This window comes from Neoarius graeffei, chromosome 4 (genome assembly GCF_027579695.1).
Source record: "Neoarius graeffei isolate fNeoGra1 chromosome 4, fNeoGra1.pri, whole genome shotgun sequence".
In the NCBI taxonomy this organism is placed as follows: domain Eukaryota; kingdom Metazoa; phylum Chordata; class Actinopteri; order Siluriformes; family Ariidae; genus Neoarius; species Neoarius graeffei.
The window spans coordinates 105,709,093-105,728,868 of record NC_083572.1 but is presented as its reverse complement, the minus strand read 5'-3'; the positions used below and the strand labels follow the sequence as shown (position 1 = coordinate 105,728,868).

General features: G+C 43.0%; 1 protein-coding gene across 1 annotated transcript in view; it reads right to left on the bottom strand.

The window, feature by feature from the left end:
• slc4a8 (solute carrier family 4 member 8) overlaps positions 1–19,776 on the bottom strand; it is a 111,820-nt gene that overhangs the window by 50,606 nt on the left and 41,438 nt on the right. Inside the window, exons 3-5 of the mRNA XM_060920120.1 lie at positions 14,848–15,006; positions 9,875–10,010; positions 5,562–5,722 (exon numbers count right to left, since the gene is read on the bottom strand). Of these exons, the coding sequence (XP_060776103.1) occupies positions 5,562–5,722; positions 9,875–10,010; positions 14,848–15,006 (456 nt within the window). The remainder of the gene's footprint in view (positions 1–5,561; positions 5,723–9,874; positions 10,011–14,847; positions 15,007–19,776) is intronic.

Here is a 19,776-nt window from a genome sequence, read left to right as displayed (position 1 = left end):
CGAGATGATCGTCGGACATACTGGAGCGGTATTTAGACTTAATGATCTTCATATGCGAAAAGGCCGACTCGCACAAATAAGTGGAGCCGAACAATGCGGTTAAGGAGGTGGCACATTGCCGCATGTTCGGGTACTTCGCCTCCGTGAGTAAATTCCAAAACGGCCCATGCGCCCTGGACTTCAACTCAATGTCAGACTGCAGCATCAGCATCTCGTCTTGCACGGCAGACGTGTTCAGCTGAAACAGTGCCGCAACTTTTGAGGCGAGGGAATCCACCTCTGTATCTTCCCTGAATGGGTGGCACATGAATGTAGCTGGTGGCTCGAGCAAAGCAAAGTCTTGAAATCACTTCTCAAACTCTGACTGGAGAATTTCAATCTGCTCAGTGTAGCGCGCACTGTTAAGTTGCGCAAACGCCCTCCCTTGCATCTCCAGCTCCGAGGCGAGGTTTCGGAAGTTTCCTAAATCACGGCGCTGCATCTTTGAAACCAGCAGTTTCATTTTATTGGTTGTCATGGTAACCTAATGTAACATTTTTTTTGACGCAGCGCTTGGCTGACATTTCGCTTCAGGGAAAAAGCGAATTTGTTTACATGTAAAAATGACCACGACGTTTTTTTTTTTTAATTTCATAACAAATATATTAATATTTACATATCAATCATGAGATCTACCATCCCTGCCTTCGAGATCGACCGGTCGATCGCGATCGACGTAGTGGGCACCCAGGCTGTACAGGATAGGAACCGCCTGCATAATATTGTCATGGTGTGTTCTAAGATTATTGGACTTCCTGCTTGCCACCTGAATACTGTGTACGAGCAGCAGGCTAGTGGCCTGGCTCGTCGAATTCTTAAAGGTCCCGTGGCATGAAATTTTCACTTTCTGAGGTTTTTTAACGTTAAAATGAGTTCCTCTGACCTTCTTAAGTCACCCCAGTGGCTAGAAATTTCATAATGTGTAAACCAAACTATGCCCAACATTTGAGAATGGCGCATCAAAACGGCTCGTTGACAAACTCTTCCCTTTACTACGTCAGCAAGGGAGATGATCCCCACGCCCCCCCTCTGGATTCCCACCCACTGTATGGATTGCCCGCCCAGTTGTAGTGAGGAGACCATAGAGGGAGGACACAACAACATGGCATCACCTAAGTGAGCGAAACATGGAAATTGCGCTGTACATGGATGTGACAACACAGAAGAGAGTCTGTTTTTACTGCCGACGGGAGAGCCCCTGAAGACGCAGTGGCTTAATTTTATTTACTCCAATAATACGCCGTCGAGTCTACCTAAGACGGTGTATGTTTGTCGGAAGCATTTTCCTGAGGAATGTTTCCACAACTTGGGACAGTACAGGGCAGGTTTTGCACATCAACTGTCACTGAAGCCTGGGTCCGTACCAAGCATCCCTGCCACATCAGCCACAAACACCGAACAAGTAAGTGTATAACTGTTAAGTCGTTTTGCCGTGTTTTAAAATCGGTGCCACGTTAGCCTTGCAATGGCTACATTAGCTGTGCAGCTAACCGCTTTCTGCAGTTAGCCAGGTACTCTGCGCTACAAAACCAAAAAGCATGCAGCATGCTCTGTTAAACTGAGTTTAGTCTGGAAATTGACTGTAACTTATGAGCTTATGTTTTGCCGTATTTTAAAATCGGTGCGTTAGCCTTGCAATGGCTACATTAGCTGTGCAGCTAACCGCTTCCTGCAGTTAGCCAGGTACTCTGCGCTACAAAACCAAAAAGCATGCAGCATGCTGTTATAATAGCCAATCAAAACAGTTTTTACAAAGACACCCACATTCTTTTTTTTAAGTCACTCGTTCATTTTATTTGTTTGTTTGTTCAGTAAAAACCCAAACATTTGTTGAATTTATTTTATTTCCTCACGTCGCACCTTAATGACGTCAGCGCGCGGTATTTTTCCCTTCGCGGTTTGTTCCTTCTCTCTCGCCATAGTAAGACACCCACATCCGCTTGTTCTGACCCACTGGAGGTAGCGTCACAGTGCTGTTAGCCAATCAGAGGTAACACGTTTACATGTCATGAATATTAATGACATGTTACACCCTCTACCCTTCCCCGCCTCCTGCTTCTCATTAGCAAAACGACGCACTGGGAAAAGCGCTGAAATGGGGCTTTCTCCCAGGAGGCTATATCTACGTGCCGAGGGTTCATTTCGAGAAAGGCTGCGGATATAACATCCGGAAACCTCCACGAGCCCGTTTAAAGCATCAACAAACCACCATGCCATGGGTCCTTTAAGGACTCGACTCATGCTTTGTTCCCGGCATTTGAGCAGCTGCCATCTGGTCGCAGGTTCCGCTGTCCGGCCTGTAAGACCCAGAGGAGGAGAGCAACCTTTGTTCCGAGTGTTATTCTCCTCCTGAACTCTAAGAAGTCAAAGACAGTTACAATAACTTAAGTCTTCTGTACAATACTCTAGTGCAATATCACATGTCCTGATGTGCAATATTACAATATCACCTTGTCACTTTAACTACTATGTCACTCTAATCATATTGTCATTTTAATTTTATCCACGCTTCATTTTATTTATTTGCCATATTTTATCTGCTGCCTTTTTTTCCCCCACCCATTTTTGTGATTTTATTCTTTTTGTGATTTTATTTTCTTGCTTTTTTTTTTAATGTACCGCTCTTCGCCCTTCTAATTGCCCTTCGGGGATAAATAAAGTTTTGTCTGATCTGATCTGTTTGAGGTTTCAGCTACAGTACGTGTTAAAAATCTTGGCTGTTTATATGGATTGTGTAAGAAATGTAAAATAGAGCTGAATATCTGTAACAAAAGAACATTAATGTGGATAAATAAAAAAAAAATCACAGGTATTAAAGCTTTATCATAACAGTATTAGTTTGCTTCCTAATTGTGACACTTTCAATGGAGTAAGTGTAGCTCTAAAGATAGTATTCACTCTGTTTATCAGCACAACATTATAGACTCAGGATAATCCAGATGTGTTTGTATTAAGACTTTTATGTAATTAAAATGCTTCCTGTGATTTTCTTTTTTTTTTTGGTCTTTTTTCATTCCTGCTCTTTGTATCTATAACAGGATGTTTTTAACACATCATACCATTTCTTGCATGTGTCTATCACGTAGGCGAATGCGTGTGAAGTGAGGCTGAGAATATTCTGAGTCCGCAGGAAGCCCACACACTCCTGTCTCTCACTTCAGCTTCCATCAGAATGAACCTGTCAGCTCCACTGCATGCACTCCTCTTCTGTACTAAAACCAGCTCCATTTGTGTGCCATTTTGGAACAAAGTGGCTTCGAAGAAACTGAACCCAGCCACATTTTGAATATTACATTCAAAACCCCCTTTGGCCCGTAGTCAGCTGGGATAGGCTCCAGCTTGCCTGCGACCCTGTAGAACAGGATAAAGCGTCTAGAGATGATAAGATGAGATGAGACATTCAAAACACTGAGTGCAGATGCTTTCAACTCTGACCACAAAACATCACCAGATGGATGTGAACTGGAAATAAAAAAAACCTGGTTTACACCCAACCACTGTTGTAGTCGAGTCACTAAACCTCAAGTCCAAGTCCAGTCTCGAGTTCCCAGTGTTCGTTAAAGAAAATTTCGAGTCGAGTCCGAGAACAAGGCTCCACCCGCACCATTTGACGGTGTCTGTTGCTGCCTTTGTGTGAAAGCGTCTCTGTTACTGTGTTGGACTAACGTTCCTGCTTGACTGCCCCGTTTTAGTTAACGGGCTCCAGATATACCCCTTTTCCACCAAATCAGTTCCAGGGCTGGTTCGGGGCCAGTGCTGGTGCTGGTTCACAACTCGTTCAACTTGCGAGCCAGCTGAGAACCAGTTTGCTTTTCCATAGCTCGCGGTGCTAAGGGAAGCCACGTCATTACGTCACTGTATACGTCAGTTACATCATTGTATACGTCAGTTACGTCGCTACGTTTGCATAAACCTTGGCACAAATATCGAAGCAAAAACAGCATGGAAGAAGCAGCAGCAACAGCAATAATAATAATAAATGACTTTGCGTTTGTACAGCTGCTGCTTCTCGTCGCTTTAAAATGGCGATCTTTCGTGGTCTTGTTATTGTTGTTGGTCTTAACAACTCCGCCCCCCCCGCTGACGTAAGCGGTTCTTTCCTCTGGCCCAGCAGAGAGTTGGTGCTAGCCTGGAACCGGTTTTTCTGGCCCCAGAGCCAGTTCTTTGTCAGTGGAAACAGAAAACCCAGTTCCAAACTAAGCACTGGCCCCGAACCAGCCCTGGAACTGATTTGGTGGAAAAGGGGCAATAGAAAGCTTGTTCATCGCTCAGCAAGCCCCGCCCACTATCAACAGGGCAAATAACATGAGAGAGGGTTAACACTAGCTAGTTCATCGCTCAGCCAGCAAGCCCCACCCACTATCAACAGAGCAATGAACATAGCGTGTCACTTCCTTCTCTGGGTGGAGTCTCGCCAAATGACGATTGAAGTTCGAGGTCGTCCCCGTCGTCTCCTCGATAGTTCTTCTACATATGGAACACACAGCAGTGCGTTCTCTCCAGGCATTTTAGCGCCATTAACGTTAGTTTGTTCCTGAACATGACGTATGGTATGGACAAGTGAATGTGCATTCTCTTGCATGAAATTAGTATTAAAATTAATGTAGATATAAATACCTTATGGCAAATTATTATGGCATGTTACAAAAAATAAAGAAAAATCCGAGTCCTCCTCTCCAATTTAAGAGTCCGATTGCAGTTAAAGCATGAGTCATCAGTGCTCAAGTCCAAGTCACGAGTCCTTAAAATTAGGGCATGAGTCAGATTCGAATACTACAAGCCTGCACCCAACCAAGTCAAGTCAAGTTTATTTTTATAGCGCTTTTAACAATAGACATTGTCGCAAAGCAGCTTTACAGAATGACTTTAAACATGAGCTAATTTAATCCCTAATCTATCCCCAGTGAGCAAGCCTGTGGCGAACGGTGGCAAGGAAAAACTCCCTCAGACGACATGAGGAAGAAACCTCGAGAGGAACCAGACTCAAAAGGGAACCCATCCTCATTTGGGTGATAACAGACAACGTGATAACATTTTTAACAGTTCTAACATGAAGTCAGTTTCGTTGATGCAACCACATTAGCAAGACAGTCACAGCAGCAAATTGTCTTTTTGCATCTTACACTGCATTCGATTAAAGACCGTAACTTGTCCTTCTTTTCATCACTGCTAACAGCATCAACAGTAAGCAAAGCAGCACTACTTAGCTTTAAATGTGTTATACTGTATATACGTATGAGTATTTACTTTCGATCAATACATACAGACACATTAGTTTGTTAAATCTGTAACACTGACTCCAAAGAGGGAGTTACTTGGTACAGTTAGCCGGCTAGCTTGTTGCTAACAAAAGACGACCGACCTTGGAGGCATCTCCCACTTTGTACCTCGAAGTCAAAAATGAAGTGGTTGGGTCACTAGGTAAGTCAAATACAGCATTCGTCTTTAAATTTCTTACTTAACCACAGGTCTGGTGTCAGACCTTTGACCTATGACCTGTAACCCTAGCGCTGAGGACTGACCGGCGATCTCCTCGATGCAGTTGGCTCTCATGTCCAGCAGGACGGTGCCGTTGATGATGCAGCTGCGCAACTCGAACAGGCTGTGCAGAGACAGAGTAGCTACGTAGGGTTTACTCCACCTCTCACCTCCATCCTCCACATCCTCCTCGAACTTTAGCCACCTGAAACACACAAATACACACTGACGCTTACAGGATGTACATTCATAAACAAAAATATCGTGATGATGGTTTGACATGGACTGGCGTCCAGGTTTAAAGAAGACCGAGTGACGGGGTGGTGTGATGAAGCGGGGTTACTCTTCTCAGCCTGAAAGTGAATATTTTCCTGTCACAGCACATCTATAAATGAAACATCACAGATTTTATCCACTTCTAATTACCCTTAAATGTTGTGGAACGTCCATGAACATCACTTTATGTGGAGCACGTGTCAAACACGTCCTTGAGTAAGTTGTTGCTATAGAAATGCTAACACATTAGACTGAGTACATTAATATAAACCTTCTTTCACTACTGACCAACCAGAATCAATCATCTGAGACTTGTGCAGTGAATAACGGTTTGCACAATGAGGGTTATGTAACACAGGTGGTGTAGTGGTTAGCGCTGTCGCCTCACAGCAAGAAGGTCCGGGTTCGAGCCCCGGGGCTGGCGAGGGCCTTTCTGTGTGGAGTTTGCATGTTCTCCCCGTGTCCGCGTGGGTTTCCTCCGGGTGCTCCGGTTTCCCCCACAGTCCAAAGACATGCAGGTTAGGTTAACTGGTGACTCTAAATTGACCGTAGGTGTGAATGTGAGTGTGAATGGTTGTCTGTGTCTATGTGTCAGCCCTGTGATGACCTGGCGACTTGTCCAGGGTGTACCCCGCCTTTCGCCCGTAGTCAGCTGGGATAGGCTCCAGCTTGCCTGCGACCCTGTAGAACAGGATAAAGCGGCTAGAGATAATGGAGGGATGGATGGATGGATGGGTTATGTAACACACACTGCAACCCTGCTATAAAAACTCCTTGGTGGACGTCCAAATAGTTCCTTCCACCAAAAAGTTTGTATTACTGAAATGGACCTACAGTGGTGCTTGAAAGTTTGTGAACCCTTTAGAATTTTCTATATTTCTGCATAAATATGACCTAAAACATCATCAGATTTTCACACAAGTCCTAAAAGTAAATCAAGAGAACCCAGTTAAACGAATGAGACAAAAATATTATACTTGGTCATTTATTTATTGAGGAAAATGATCCAATATTACATATCTGTGAGTGGCAAAAGTATGTGAACCTTTGCTTTCAGTATCTGGTGTGACCCCCTTGTGCAGCAATAACTGCAACTAAATGTTTGCGGTAACTGTTGATCAGTCCTGCACACCAGCTTGGAGGAATTTTAGCCCATTCCTCCGTACAGAACAGCTTCAACTCTGGGATGTTGGTGGGTTTCCTCACATGAACTGCTCGCTTCAGGTCCTTCCACAACATTTCCATTGGATTAAGGTCAGGACTTTGACTTGGCCATTCCAAAACATTAACTTTATTCTTCTTTAACCATTCTTTGGTAGAACGACTTGTGTGCTTAGGGTCGTTGTCTTGCTGCATGACCCACCTTCTCTTCAGATTCAGTTCATGGACAGATGTCCTGACATTTTCCTTTAGAATTCGCTGGTATAATTCAGAATTCATTGTTCCATCAATGATGGCAAGCTGTCCTGACCCAGATGCAGCAAAACAGGCCCAAACCATGATACTACCACCACCATGTTTCACAGACGGGATAAGGTTCTTATGCTGGAATGCAGTGTTTTCCTTTCTCCAAACATAACGCTTCTCATTTAAACCAAAAAGTTCTATTTTGGTCTCATCCGTCCAATTTTTTTTTCCAATAGCCTTCTGGCTTGTCCACATTATCTTTAGCAAACTGCAGATGAGTAGCAATGTTCTTTTTGGAGAGCAGTGGCTTTCTCCTTGCAACCCTGCCATGCACATCATTGTTGTTCAGTGTTCTCCTGATGCTGGACTCATGAATATTAACATTAGCCAATGTGAGAGAGGCCTTCAGTTGCTTAGAAGTTACCCTGGGGCCCTTTGTGACCTCGCCGACTATTACATGCCTTGCTCTTGGAGTGATCTTTGCTGGTCGACCACTCCTGGCGAGGGTAACAATGGTCTTGAATTTCCTCCATTTGTACACAATCTGTCTGACTGTGGATTGGTGGAGTCCAAACTCTTTAGAGATGGCTTTGTAACCTTTTCCAGCCTGATGAGCATCAACAATGCTTTTTCTGAGGTCCTCAGAAATCTCCTTTGTTCGTGCCATGATACACTTCCACAAACATGTGTTGTGAAGATCAGACTTTGATAGATCCCTGTTCTTTAAATAAAACAGGGTGCCCACTCACACCTGATTGTCATCCCATTGATTGAAAACACCTGACTCTAATTTCACCTTCAAATTAACTGCTAATCCTAGAGGTTCACATACTTTTGCCACTCACAGATATGTAATATTGGCTCATTTTCCTCAATAAATAAATGACCAAGTATAACATTTTTGTCTCATTTGTTTAACTGGGTTCTCTTTATCTACTTTTAGGACTTGTGTGAAAATCTGATGATGTTTTAGGTCATATTTATGCAGAAATATAGAAAATTCTAAAGGGTTCACAAACTTTCAAGCACCACTGTACTTGTCATACCAAACGTTCACATTATATGTAAAATTTTAGCCACATTCTCCTTATCACGAATTTCTCCTCCCGAGTCACTATCGCAGTTCACTGACTAAGTTAAAGGATCACAAACGGAGATGAAGATTTCTTCATCTGTTATGGAAATGACAGAGGTTACCAGTGTATCGTTGTCAATGTCCCACCCACTGACTCGCTATGTGTTCTAAATCTTCACCATTCAGTTCATTCATGTGTTGGAAATTACTGATGCCATTTATGTCGCACCATGGGGCTGGGCAGGGCAGGGAGTACAAAAACGCTGCCGGTACGCTTTAACAAGGTGTTAAGTTTAGAGCTATCAGCACTCATTTCGCCATTTATCGATCCTTTGATCAGCGTTGTCGATAATTGATAGTGATCGACACCTAAGCGAGGCTTGTTGAAGCTTTATTTATGGCGTTAACACGTATTGTTACCTCGACTGCGGACTTGATTACTTATTGTTTGTCTCTGGTGGCAAGAGGAGCGCATGGCTCAGTGCGTCATGTAAGCAGGTGAATGATGGATGTAATTACAGATGAGGAAGAGTGTTTATTTACAAACAGGCAGGCAAACAGGTCAAAAACTTAAGACAAAAGCAGGGTCGTGAAATGGGTAATGGTCACATGAGGCACAAACAAAATGGCAGCGGCAAAGATGAAAGGCAGAGTCTAAATACACAAAAAGTCCAAACCAGAAAAGCAATACACAGATACAAAGGCAGGTGGCATGGTGGTGTAGTGGTTAGCGCTGTCGCCTCACAGCAAGAAGGTCCGGGTTCGAGCCCCGTGGCCGGCGAGGGCCTTTCTGTGCGGAGTTTGCATGTTCTCCCCGTGTCCGCGTGGGTTTCCTCCGGGTGCTCCGGTTTCCCCCACAGTCCAAAGACATGCAGGTTAGGTTAACTGGTGACTCTAAATTGAGCGTAGGTGTGAATGTGAGTGTGAATGGTTGTCTGTGTCTATGTGTCAGCCCTGTGATGACCTGGCGACTTGTCCAGGGTGTACCCCGCCTTTTGCTCGTAGTCAGCTGGGATAGGCTCCAGCTTGCTTGCGACCCTGTAGAACAGGATAAAGCGGCTAGAGATAATGAGATGAGATGAGATACAAAGGCTTGGTAATGTGAGACACCAGGTATAGCGTGTACACTTCACTAAGTCTGTGTGTTTAGAGAGTCTTTATAAGCGTGCGCTGTGATTGCAATCTAATCTGGAACAGGTGCATGGTAATTAGTCCTAATGGTACTGCATGCTCTGAATGCTAACCTGCATGGACATGACACAGTGAATTTTTTTTTTCTTCTGATTCATTGTCACTAAAGGCAGGAGGATATGAACTTAGTTCACTATATGCGAACATTTGTAGTGAAATAGTTTGTTATAGTGCAGTTGCAGTGTTTATAGTGGGGAATCCGTGGCCTAATGGTTAGAGAAACAGCTTTGGGACCAAAAGGTCACTGGTTCAATTCCCTGGATCTGCAGGAATGGCGATGTGTCCTTAAGCAAGGTACCTAACCCCCATCTGCTCCCCAGGCTGGGATGCTCCCTATGTCTGGGTATGTTGTATCTGGATAAGAGCGTCTGCTAGATGCCTGTAATGTAATACAGCCTCTATCGTCACCTGGCTGTTTCCTTCCACTCAGCGTCTTTCCCGTCTTTAACACAGATCTCATCCAACTCAGTGAACAGTTCATGAGCCACGTGTTCCTCATCCTCCTCTGTGCCCAGAATAAACTGAACCCTCTGTGATGGAGTGTCTATCAGAGAGAGAAAGAGAGAGAGAGACACACATGAGGAGTCAGAGAAGTGGCAAAAAATATTCACGTGTGGTTTTAGATTCAGAATTTGTACACAATGAACACAGGTCTAATATTAGCTACAAATATACACCGTCATGGGAATAAATCCTTTGTTTTGATCTTCATGTCAATACTGTAATAAACTGTATCGCAGTATACTTTTTGGGGATATCATGGGTATCGTTTCTGTGATATTACATTGTATTTTAAAGGAGAACTGAAGGATTTTTTTTATCATCAAAATTCTATTTCTCATTTTATTAAATATCGGAATGCATTTTTGATCGCTATTTTGTCACTGCTATAGCAAGTTATGAGTGTTGGAAATACGCTCTGTAATATATCAGTCCATATGTCAAAGCGATGGCTATAAACGAGATTCGTTGAGACCTGTGCGAGACATCGTAGGATGGAACTAAAACATACAGCGGAAATCAAAGTGACCGACATCTGCCAACGTTCCCTGTGTCTGAAATCGCTCACTCGTTCACTACTCCCTACTCCCTATATAGGGGATTACTATAAAGAGGGCTATATAGTGAGCTCATTGGTAAAATGAAAAAACGCTTTCGGACACTAGTCCGTCACGCTGGTATTTACGTCATTACTGTCGCACAATTAAAACGTGCCGGATCAGTCGGCTGGTGGGTTTCAAAATAATAAATACACGCATGCGTTTTTGTGATAAATCCATATTATACTGAGCGCATTTCTCACATTAATCAATACAAAGTACCTGCAGCTTTCAGTTCTTTTAAATCAAGGCTGAATACTTTCTTCTTTGCTGCTGCCTTTTATTAAATCACATTTGAGACTTTTAATTTGATTTCTTTCAGCGCGACCACAATGCATGATGGGATATATTGCTTTGGTTAGTGACCATCATTGTACACTACTTTTCGTGATGCATTGTGGGATACTTTGAGAGCATTATATAGGGTGTAAATAATCCTCACTATGGTTTCAGACAGCGCTACAAAATGGCAGCCTCACTATATAGTGAGTAGGGAGCGATTTTGGACACAGGGGTTTTCAAAAGACGCGCGGGCCCTCTTTCGAATGCTGATGTGATCAAGTTGTGTTTGTTTTGATAGCAATCAGGAAAGTTTGAAAAAAGTCGGCAGTAATCGTCATTTAAACTTGTTTTTGTGCAATACTTCGTTTGGAAAACAGTTTTCAAAATGGCGGCACTGACACCTGGCTGACACTTCACGTTTCGAAGTCTCGCACAAGTCTCGTGAAGATCGCACGGATAAGCGACACCTGCCGTGGACCAAACGCACTAAATTCAACATGGCTACAAACCGAATAGGCTGATAAGTCTCATCTCATTATCTCTAGCCGCTTTATCCTGTTCTACAGGGTCGCAGGCAAGCTGGAGCCTATCCCAGCTGACTATGGGCGAAAGGCGGGGTACACCCTGGACAAGTCGCCAGGTCATCACAGGGCTGACACAGACACAGACAACCATTCACATTCACACCTACGGTCAATTTAGAGTCACCAGTTAACCTAACCTGCATGTCTTTGGACTGTGGGGGAAACCGGAGCACCCGGAGGAAACCCACGCGGACACAGGGAGAACATGCAAACTCCACACAGAAAGGCCCTCGTCGGCCACGGGGCCCGAACCCGGACCTTCTTGCTGTGAGGCGACAGCGCTAACCACTATACCACCGTGCCTCCCAGGCTGATAAGTATAATATTTAATTGCAATTAGTTGCCAATACGAGTCACGATATAAGGTTACTAAAACTGAAAACGTCATTGAATAACACGTTAATTAAGAAATAAAGCAAGTTTAAAAATGACTTCGGTTCCCCTTTAATTATAATCCACGACCAGCTCACTTGAAGTAGTTGATGTGATGTTAGCATTTTGTACAGAATCTAAATTTTGTTTTCACAGAATATATTATATGATAGTGTTGCATTACTATTCACAAAACTGCAATAACTGAGACTAGGATCTTCATCTGTTTATAGTTGTTTTTCTCCCCCAGCTGATCATTAGCTCTCCTCCCATAACAGGAATAGAGATGATGGACAGTGATGAGAAGTTTGTACTCTCGTTTAATGAGACCTTATGGGGGAAGGGGCTTTACAAACTACCCCTTTAAAACAAACTACCCCTTTCAAAAATTAATCCTACAAACACTTCCCACGTAGATATTTTTTGATGACACTGGCTTAGTTCCTGCACAGCAAAGTTCATCCTGTCACCGCTACGTTCACACTGCAAGGCTTAATGCTCAATTCCGATTTTTTTGTGAAATCCGATTTTTTTGTGAGGCCGTTCACATTAACAAATATATGCGACTTGTATGTGATCCTCAGTATGAACGAAAAGCGACCTAAAAGTGTTCCGCATGCGCATTGCAGGATACGACGACGTCACACGCAGTGAGCATGGCCAGTGTTTACGGAAGTAAAACCGCCCGGTTGCGGTATGACCCATCCAATCTAGCTTGAATAGCTGTATCCCCCCAAATGGAAATCAGCTCCCTAACCTCTGCGTCCTTCCATTGAGAAGATTCAGAACCTTCACAGCCCGAAGCGTCCCTCGCATTGATGTCATGCGCAGGGGCGCAGATACGTTTTTTGAACTGGGAGGGACAAAAAACTGGGGGGGACAAAGCTGCCAGCAAACCAACCCCAACCCCGATATGCCTGTCAAACTTGTTGTTAGTAACCATAGCAACCAAGCTCGAGCTCGCAACCTGTGCAGTCTGGGCAGCTCAACCAACCGAATATCAGTCTTTGTTTTGTTTTATGTGAGTTGTTGCAACTATGTATATACTGCTGTGCACCTCAGTAAACCGAATGGTAATTAGTCTTTTGATTTTTCCGTGAGGTTTGCCTTATGCAAAGAAAGACAGCATAGATGTTTTTTCCTCCCTATAAGTGGGGGGGACCGAACGAGGTGAATTTAAATATGACTCGTCCCACCCTCTATCTGCGCCCGTGATTATGCGCCATGTTGTTGTAACTTTTTTGAGAGACCCGCCGCCTACTTCAGTGCAGAATAGTGACGTTTGTGGCTTGTTGATGACGTGTAAGTCGGATGAATGCGACCTGGCGGTTCAGACTGAAGTCGCATATGAAAAGAGCGGATAGGAATCGGAATTAGGACCACATATCCAAACGGCCTGGGTCGGATTTGAAAAAATCGGATCTGTGTCGTTCATATTGTCAATAAAAGATCGGATACAGGTCACATATGGGCGAAAAGATCGGATTTGAGTCACTTCAGCCTGCAGTGTGAACGTAGCCGAGATCACGAGGTTGATTCCCGATGATGCCATATACATCCGTGACCAGGAGCAGGAGTGCTCTGTTGGTGGGAGGGACATACTCATACTTCCTTGTCAATCACAGGGACATGAGCCAGTCGTAAGTATCTGTGAGCTCGTGTAGGTGGAAGAGGGCTGATTTCCTCCAAATGCTGTTCCACTGCCCTGTGATGCAGCAGGAGCAGCAGTTTGAAAAGATGACTGGTAATTGGCAAAGAACAAATTAGGAATGAAACTGGAAGGAGGGGAAACATGCTAAATGTGTCATTTCAATCCAACTGTTTTCAATGATTCTTTTGTTTTAGTTTATTAATTTGCACTAGCAGCAGTGGCACAAATTGATACTCTCACTCTGCATCTTTCTACTTTATTCTTCTTCTTCTTGTTCTTCTAATGTTTTTAAGACGCCATTTCTCCCTCAGTTTTCAACCAATCATCACCAAATTTCACATGAAGGCTAAATGACGTTGCTATGACTTTTGGTGCTGATCTGGATCACTGAGCCAGAATGATCCATGAAAAATGGGCTTTTTTCCCCTCACTGTGTCATTCTCTATCTATTACCGTTCTGGATCTGTAGGGTACGGTGACCAGACATCCCGGTTTGTAACAGCTAGCGCAAATCACTGTGACTTTAGTCACAGTCTGTATCTATTATTATTATTATTATTATGGGCAGCACGGTGGTGTAGTGGTTAGCGCTGTCGCCTCACAGCAAGAAGGTCCGGGTTCGAGCCCCGTGGCCGGCGAGGGCCTTTCTGTGCGGAGTTTGCATGTTGTCCGCGTGGGTTTCCTCCGGGTGCTCCGGTTTCCCCCACAGTCCAAAGACATGCAGGTTAGGTTAACTGGTGACTCTAAATTGACCGTAGGTGTGAATGTGAGTGTGAATGGTTGTCTGTGTCTATGTGTCAGCCCTGTGATGACCTGGCGACTTGTCCAGGGTGTACCCCGCCTTTCACCCGTAGTCAGCTGGGATAGGCTCCAGCTTGCCTGCGACCCTGTAGAACAGGATAAAGCGGCTAGAGATGATGAGATGAGAATGAGATTATTATTATTATTATTATCCTAACTTTTCTTCATGGCTGTTATTTCTCCATCAGTTTTCAACCAATCATCATGAAATTTTCACATGAAGAATACCTCTGGGCTGAATTACGTTGCTATGACTTTTGGTGCTGATCTGGATCACTGATCCGGAATGACCCATGAAAAAACAGATTTTTTTCGATCACTTATAACTCTGTCAGTTTTCATGATTTTTTTCAGTTTTTTTAAAAAAATTTGTTCAGGGCAGCAGGGCGCAACGTTTCCTTGACCTTCAATTGACAAAGGTCAGCTAGCGCAAATTACTGTAACTTTAGTCACAGTCTCGATCTAGTTTTATTTTATTGTAGCATGGCTTATTTATTTGTGTTTTGATATTGAGTAGTCTCCTCTTGGGATTGACCTTCTCTCTCTTTCTCGCTCTCTCTCTCTCCCACGCTCGCGTGTGTGTGTTCTCACCGTGAGAGGTGCTGGCGCTGTCTGAAAGGTCAGTATCAGGTCCTAGGCTCCCCGTTCTCGACCTCTCTCTCCTGCGGTGTTTGGAACCATGAGCTCTGTGATGGCGGTGAGACTGACGGCCCAGAGGCATCCTCACTCCAACAAACAAAGTCCTGTGACCTGAGACAAAACACACACACACATTTTATATATATATATATATATATATATATATATATATATATATATATATATATATATATATATATATATATATAAATAAAAACACACACACAGGCTTCCATAGTGGACTTATTCCTGGTTAATTTTGGATTATTTTTGTTGTCTTCTATTAGGGAGGAGAGATATGTTGACCTCACAGCACTAAGAGCTTTTCTATACATCAGGAAGCTCTCCTTCCACGTTAATTTGAATGCTACCAATTTTGTTTGACGTCATTTACGTTCCAATTTTCGAGTGGTCTGTTTTAAAGGTCTCATTGCATCGTTTTTTCATTAATTGTGCGGTGGTCTCTAGTATGAATGAATGCCTTGTGAGCCGGTTTTGGTGAAAAAAATGCTGTGGTTCTCCTGTTTCAGGCTGTTCTAGTTTGGTGGAGGAGTGGGTGGCGGGAGAACGACAGGATTTCAGCTCTTACTCATTAATATTCATGACATGTAAACGTGTTACCTCTGATTGGCTAACAGCACTGTGACGCTACCTCCAGTGAGTCAGAACAAGCGGATGTGGGTGTCTTTGTAAAAATTGTTTTGATTGGCTATTATGGTCTCGACGTCGATGTTTTGACCAATAACAATGTAGATAACACGAATTTTACATCACATTCAACAAGATTTAAACGAGACTAAAGATGGCGACTTAGAAATAATGTGTAAACATCGTTGGAGTTAATAAAGCTTGAACAGCATGAAGGAACATACCCCAACCCCCCGAAATTAATAAAAAAAAAATTCTCAAAGGATTTGGCATAATATAAAAAGGTTGTTTTTTACTCAGAAAAAGCGGAAAACTCTCATCCCTGCCTAGCTTGTGACCATGTCATGCATGCTAACGTGGAGAATATGAACATGCTATTTTGTAACAAAAACCTTCGAACAAAAAGGTCATGTTTTACTTACAGCTTGTGAGCTGGTGGTCGATTGTCTTGACGGCACAGATCCAGGGATTAAAAACAACCTCGAAGCAAAACTACTACTGAAGGCACTGAAGTTTGAAAAGTCACTGTGGTTGAAATGATCAGAACACAGTACTAACGCTGCATTATACTTCGCTGGTGGTGTTCCAAAGATAAAGTCCAACCATTTCTTCTTCACCTCTTCTATCTTGGGCAAGAAATGCAACGTTGATGTGTTACTGCCACAAATAACACAGGCATGAACTTGTTCAGACATGTTTTCAACTTGCTGTTAGGTCCTCTTCGTTAGCTACTGACGAGATGGGCTCTGCCATCTCTCCTCGCGCTTAAATCCGAACTTTCTTCCCGTGGGCGGTTGCAAGCCAAGGTGGGCGAGGCCATGAATACTAATTTTCAAAGTGACATAAGTTCATAGGGCTTTTTCAGATTCGCTCGTTTTTCCGACTATTTTCTTTCATAAGCTAATACAGGGAATGGGAGTAGAATTACATTTTCACATGCAGCATGTATATGCAACTCGGAGTGAACTATGATATTTCAAAAAGAGCCAGTATTAAACGTTTTTGGTGGAAGGGCACCTTTAATATGCGAGTGTCATCATTATACCAGGGTGCTAATTTTTTTGTCTCAGACCATTTTCCTTTTAAGAGGAGCTACATTATCTAAAGTATGGCGGAACATTGACTAAGCATTCAGTTGCCTGATCAAGTTCTGCAGGGGCTGACAGTGACCCAATCAAAGTCGATAACTCTGGGAGATCATTTATAAAGCTCTGTGCAGTAGTTGACGTGAATGTACGTTTAATACAGTAGCGTGGTGAGGTGCATATATTATTACTCAGACATAGTTTGAATGAGATGAGATAATGATCTGAGATAACTTCAGACTGTGAAAGTGTGACTATATTTTCTACGTTTAACCCGAATGTTAGCATTAGATCGAGGGTGTGACCATAATTATGGGTCGGTCCTATGACATTCTGATTAATCCCGACTGAATCTAAAATGGACACAAACGCTGTTTTCAAAGGGTCTTCTGGGTTATCGAAGTGAATATTAAACTCTCCGACAACTAAAGCTTTGTCTAAGGAAATGACCAGGTCTGAAATGAAATCCACAAATTCAGAAAGAAACTCAGAATATGGCCCCGGGGGCCTGTAAATAATAAGTAACGGAATTAACTGGGTAGACTTATTTTTCGAGGCTACATACATTATATGAGTATGAAGAACTTCAAATGTATTAAATTTATAACCAGGTTTTTGTGTTACACCTAGATAATCATTATAAATAACCGCGACGCCTCCTCCTCTGCCAGTTAGATGAGGCTGGTGTATATAACTGTATCCAGGAGGACTCGCTTCATTTAATGCTATACTAGTGCATCTCAAAAAAATTAGAATATTGTGAAAAAGTTCAATATTTTCCATCAGTTATTTAAGAAAGTGAAAATGTTATATATTATAGACTCATTACACATAAACTAAAATGTTTCAAGCATTTTTCTATTTTAATTTTAATCAGTATGGCATACAGTACAAAAACAAAAAAAACCCATCTCAAAATATTAGAATATTTCATTTCGAGTTTGAGTAAAATAGTATGAACACAGTGTATCTCTCGGTCTAGTTCAGTACACACAACCACAATCATGGGGAAGACTGCTGACTTGACTGTTGTCCAGAAGATGATCACTGATGCCCTCCACAAGGAGGGTAAGCCACAAAAGGTCATTGCTGAAAAGGGTGGCTGGAAAAGGTGCACAAGCAACAGGGATGGCTGCAGTCTTGAGAGGATTGTCAAGAAAAGTTGATTCAAGAACTTGGGAGAGCTTCACAAGGAGTGGACTGAGGCTGGTGTCAGTGTATCAAGACCCATCATGAACAGACATCTTCAAGAAACGGGATACAACTTTCGCATTCCTAATATCAAGCTACTCCTGAGCCAGAGACAATGTCAGAAGTGTCTTATCTGGGCTAAGGAGAGAAAGAAATGGACTGTTGCTCAGTGGTCCAAAGTCCTCTTTTCAGATGAAAGTACATTTTGCATTTAATTTGGAAATCACGGTTCTAGAGTCTGGAGGAAGAGTGGAGAGGCACAGAATCCAAGGTGTTTGAAGCCCAGTGTGAAGTTTCCACAGTCTGTGATGATTTGGGGTGCCATGTCATCTGCTGGTGTTGGTCCACTGTATTTTATCAAGTCCAAAGTCAACACAGCCATCTACCAGGAGATTTTAGAGCACTTCATGCTTCCATCTGCTGACGAGCTTTTTGGAGATGCTGATTTCCTTTTCCAGCAGGACTTAGCACCTACCCACAGTGCCAAAACTACTACCAAATGGTTTGCTGACCATGATATTACTGTGTTTGATTGGCCAGCCAACTTGCCTGACCTGAACCCCATAGAGAATCTTTGGGGTATTGTCAAGAGGAAGATGAGAAACACCCGACCCAAAAATACAGATACGCTGAAGGCCACTATTAAAGCAACCTGGGCTTCAATAACACCTCAGCAGTGCCACAGACTGATCACCTCCATGCCACACCGCACTGATACAGTAATTCATGGTAAAGGAGCCCAAACCAAGTATTGAGTGTATAAATGAATATACTTTTCAGAAGTTGGACATTTCTGTATTGTAAATCCTTTTTTTGATTGATCTTAGGGAATATTCTAATAATTTGAGATACTGGATTTCTGATTTTCATGAGCTATAAGCCATAATCATCAAAATTAAAACAAAAAAGGCTTTAAATATTTCACTTTACATGTAATGAATATAGAATATATGAAAGTTTACCTTTTTGAATTAAATGATGAAAAAAAGGAACTTTTTCATGGTATTCTAATTTTTTGAGATGCACTAGTATATTCATTTGGCTTAATCCATGTTTCAGTTAAATAAAGTACATTAAACTCCTGATCAGTAATGAGTTCATTAACCATTAGCGCTTTAGATGTAAGAGATCTAATATTTAATAGCCCCACCTTTAGATCAAAGGTGCTGGCAGCGGCTGTACAGTCAGTATGATCTAATTTTATATTGATTAGGTTACTGGAGCAAACTGAGTATTTCTACTTTTTTGTTGAGCTCGGGGAACAGACACAGTCTCGATGTAGTGGGCCCTGAGTGACGACTCTGTGCAGCTAGCAGACAGTCGGTTTAGCCTGTTCGTCTGCTCCCTGGCCTTGGCTCTGGATTGTCAGAAATTAACTAGGCCTGTTCTGAGACTATGACCTCTGCTGCAGGAAATGAGAGCAGCACCTTCCCGAGTGGGATGGATACCGTCCCGCCCTAACAGGCCAGCAGTGCCCTCAAAATTAGCCCAATTATCTATAAGGCCCACACTGTTTTCAGAGTGTTATCAGGGGGCAGAGCCTTTTCTCACAAAGCCCCACAGTTATGGAACAGCCTTCCAAGTAGTGCTTGGGACTCAGACACAGTCTCAGTGTTTAAGTCTAGGCTGAAAACATATCTGTTTAGTCAAGCCTTGTGTTAATGGTGTTTATGAGGTAAAGGTGTAGATCTGGAGGATCCTCAGACAGAGTGTTTTGGTAAACTGGGATGTATGGATGCTGTCAGTCCCCACTCGCTTGCTCACTCGAGTTTGTTGATGGTGTAGTGGCTGCTGCTTTATGTCCCAGGGCTCCCTCATGCCTGTGTTACCTTCTGGCTGTCCCCTTTTAGTTATGTTGTCATAGTTAGTTTTGCCGGAGTCCCTGCTTGTACTCAGCGCAATATGTATACTAGGGCTGTGCGATGTCCCCTTAATTGGCATCGACGATGTTTACAGT